This window comes from Mandrillus leucophaeus, unplaced genomic scaffold (genome assembly GCF_000951045.1).
Source record: "Mandrillus leucophaeus isolate KB7577 unplaced genomic scaffold, Mleu.le_1.0 Scaffold21, whole genome shotgun sequence".
NCBI lineage: Eukaryota > Metazoa > Chordata > Mammalia > Primates > Cercopithecidae > Mandrillus > Mandrillus leucophaeus.
In genome coordinates, this window is record NW_012102143.1 from 126,490 (window position 1) to 129,961 (window position 3,472).

The 3,472-nt window shown below is 42.1% G+C and overlaps 1 protein-coding gene across 3 annotated transcripts in view; it reads right to left on the bottom strand.

Moving 5' to 3' along the window:
• Positions 1–1,408: 1,408 nt before the first annotated feature.
• Positions 1,409–3,472, bottom strand: part of PDE6D (phosphodiesterase 6D, cGMP-specific, rod, delta) — a 67,188-nt gene continuing 65,124 nt past the window's right edge. For all 3 annotated transcript variants that reach the window (XM_011980214.1, XM_011980215.1, XM_011980213.1), the window contains one exon: positions 1,409–2,017. In XM_011980214.1, coding sequence (XP_011835604.1) covers positions 1,936–2,017 — 82 coding nt within the window. In that variant the 3' untranslated portion in view covers positions 1,409–1,935. The remainder of the gene's footprint in view (positions 2,018–3,472) is intronic.

The window sequence follows — 3,472 nt, forward strand, 5'->3', positions numbered from 1 at the left end:
GGCATGGTGGTGCGAGCCTGTAATCTCAGATACTTGGGAGGCTGAGACAGGAGAATTGCTTGAACCTGGGAGGTGGAGGTTGCAGTGAGCCGAGATCATGTTACTGTACTCCAGCCTGGGTGACAGAGCGAGACTCTGTCTCAAAAAAATAAAATAAAATAAAATAAAATAAATAAAAAATAGCTTTTGAAGACAACAGATCTAATATGAGGAATTGAATCGTCATTGAAAGATGGTGCTAGTACACTAAAAATGTACCGTTTCTCCTCCCCACCCGCCGATGCAAAGAGACTCAGGTAATAGAGAGAAAAGGAAAAGAGGAATCTGAGAGCAAGAGCCACACCAAAGAGAGCCATACCTTTGTTGTGTTCTGTCCTCTGGCCTCAGACCTTACTGCTTTGGTAACTTGAAAACATGTAATTGTTGGTATTTTATAAAAGACAGTGGCTTGCAGTGAGCCGAGATCGCGCCACTGCACTCCAGCCTGGGCTTTGATAAAGCAAGACTCCGTCTCAAAAAAAAAAAAAAAAAAAAAAGACAGTGAAGGCAGGCCAGGAGCGGTGGCTCATGCCTGTAATCCCAGCACTTTGGGAGGCCGAGCCGGGCGGATCACCTGAGGTCAGAAGTTTGAGACCAGCCTGGCCAACATGGTGAAACACTGTCTCTACTAAAATTACAAAAAAATTAGCTAGGTGTGGTGGCAGGCTACTTGGGAGGCTGAGGCAGGATAATTGCCTGAACCCAGGAGGCAGAGGTTGCAGTGAGCTGAGATTGCGCCATTGCACTCCAGCCTGGGCAACAAGAATGAGACTCTATCGCAGAACAAAACAACAAAAAAAGACACTGAAGGCTACTAGTAGCTCAGAGGTAAGAACACTTTTTGGTGTTCTCTTTTATGTCAGACCTGAAAGCACTGCCAGTTGTAATCCCTTCTCTCCCATGCTGGCTTCCAATGACAGCAGTCTTAAAGGCCTCCCAGCCTCCTCCCAGCCCAGATGCCTTCCCATCATTCTCCAGTTAGGTCCATGCAGATCTTTTCATTATGTAGCTTCTAGTCTCATTTAGAAGTACAAGAGTCCCTACTCTACCAACTTAGAACTGCCCTTTCTGGAAACTTCTTGAACAAATGAATACTGTAAGCAAATAGAAACAATTAACAATAATAAACAAACAAAGGGTGCATGTATGTTGTGGAAAAGAACCATTAAAGATTGTGTCTAAAAGACAAATGTTAAGGTCATGGGCTTGGTTCAAGTATGTTGCACAACTTTGGAAAGCAGTAACTGCAGCACTAGGGAACAAGATCTACCAGTTCCATTCCTGGAGTAAAATACAGTTTTGATCTTATATTTGGTTTCTTTCCATTATGCAGCCAGGTTCACTTTCTAGAAAAAGAAGATAAAAGCAGTGCCATGCTAAAGACTGTAGGAATATTTTAATTCATATTTTTAATTACATTATGTAATAATATCACAGTCTATTTTACAAGTTAAATGTATGAGAATGTATGAAATAGAAATGGTAGGAAAAAACTAAACATGGGTCAGGAACATGGAATTTTTCCAAAACCAGGGGCCAAAGGTAGATGTGTAGCCTGCAGGGCCCAAGGAGGAGACAAGGAGGGTGATAGGTAGAGTTATCGGTTTGTGGTATGTGTTGGTTCCCTGTGTGGGGAGGGAAGGATTTGAGACCTGTCCCCTGCCCTGGTCTGGGGTTGGGAGTTTAGTCTGGTCAGCTGGAAGATGGCAGCTTGGGAAAAAGAGCCATCTGGTTACCTACACAGAGCTGGTCCCCTGGTGGCTGCAGGTAGGTTCTGCTGTTGAGGGAATTAGGGGTGGAAGTGTCAAAAATCAAAAGTGTGGAGGAAAAAAGTAAACACAGTTTCCTTCTCCCTCCAAAAAACCCAAATTCTTGACATGCGCACACATTCTTCTCTCAAACATAGAAAAGTCTCACTCTGGATGTGCTTACAAGAAGATCGTCGTCAAAAAACTTTGTTTCTATGATAACGTTCCCACTGTAAGTAAGAAGAGAAACAGAGGGCAAAAGAGTGAGCATGTTAGGCAGAAGATTTCATTTCCACAAAGTGGTTTCCATCTGGATTCCTGGGCCAAAGGACATGTACCCACCCAGAGTATTAGCTTGGGGCCATTAAAATCCTTGTCTATATAGGGCTACAAGTCTAACACGATATTTAATTTATGTGGCTAGATTCATCCCTGTCAAGCTCCCAAATTAGAAGTGAGAGCATGTCTCCACTCCTTGGTACACTCTAAAGCCTTTAGTAGAGTGCTCTGCACACAGGGTGCTTATAGATCCGACTGACTTTCTGATACCGCATTCATGGACACCTCTGGCTGGTTTATACATAGAAGCCTGCAGACCTCAGGGGCAGTATCCTTCCCTACAGTACTCACTATAGTGGAAAGGTGAGCTTTGGCCTGGCCCACACCTATTTTCCTGCCTTTGGGTATCAGCTCCTTGCTCTTCATTTGGGAACCACCCTTCCTCCAGTCCATGTGCCAAGTGAGTGGCCCCTCACTCACCTGGCAAAAGGGTGAACAGAGGATGTAACTTAGGCCCATCAAACTCTTTCCTTTGAGCAAGATCCTTCCTGTAGCTTCTCCTTGAGGAAGCCATCCAGGGATTCCTGCCCACCTGCATCTTTCAAACCACCCCAGGTCTCCCCCGTAGTCTTTCAACTCTTGTATTAGCCAGAGCCTGTTTCTATGACTTACAACTAGAGAACACTAAATAATGCACCTGTATTGTGAGGGAAGAATTTTACTTTTCTTGGTGAGTATCTCAGTGCTCCCATTTGTAAAATGGGAGAGACCATGACCTTACCAAATCACACTTGAGCTGAGTTTAGGGCAACTGTTTTTAGGGGTTCTAAAAAGTTAAGTATAGTTGGTCCCCTACTTACAATGAATCAACTTATGATCTTTCAACTTTCTAGTGGATTTATGGGGATATTAAATGCATTTTTGACTTATGATATTTTCATCTTATGGTAGGTTTTAGACAGATCGAGACTCTGTCTCAAAAAAAAAAAAAAAGAAATAAAGACAGCAACAAAAAATCAGGCCTGGTGAAGAAGTAGTCAAATGAAGTTTAATAAAATCTAAAAAAAAAAAAACCTGCTTTCCTAAACTACTCTGTACTTTCCCAGGGTAATTAATAACCAGCAGATAAATTTCTGCTTGTAATTAATTATAAAACAGGTAAATAAGGTGCTCAAAATCTGACTGGCTGATAGGATATAAAAATAGCTACCATTGTAATTAAAAATCTATTTTTAAAACCACTAAAACTTTAAAAAATTCATTACAAATTTGTATTTATTTATTTATTTATTTATTTATTTTTGAGATGGAGTCTTGCCTTGTCGCCCAGGCTGGAGTGCAGAGGCACAATCTTGGTTCACTGCAACCTCCAGCACTTGGATTCAAGTGATTCTCCTGCCTCAGCC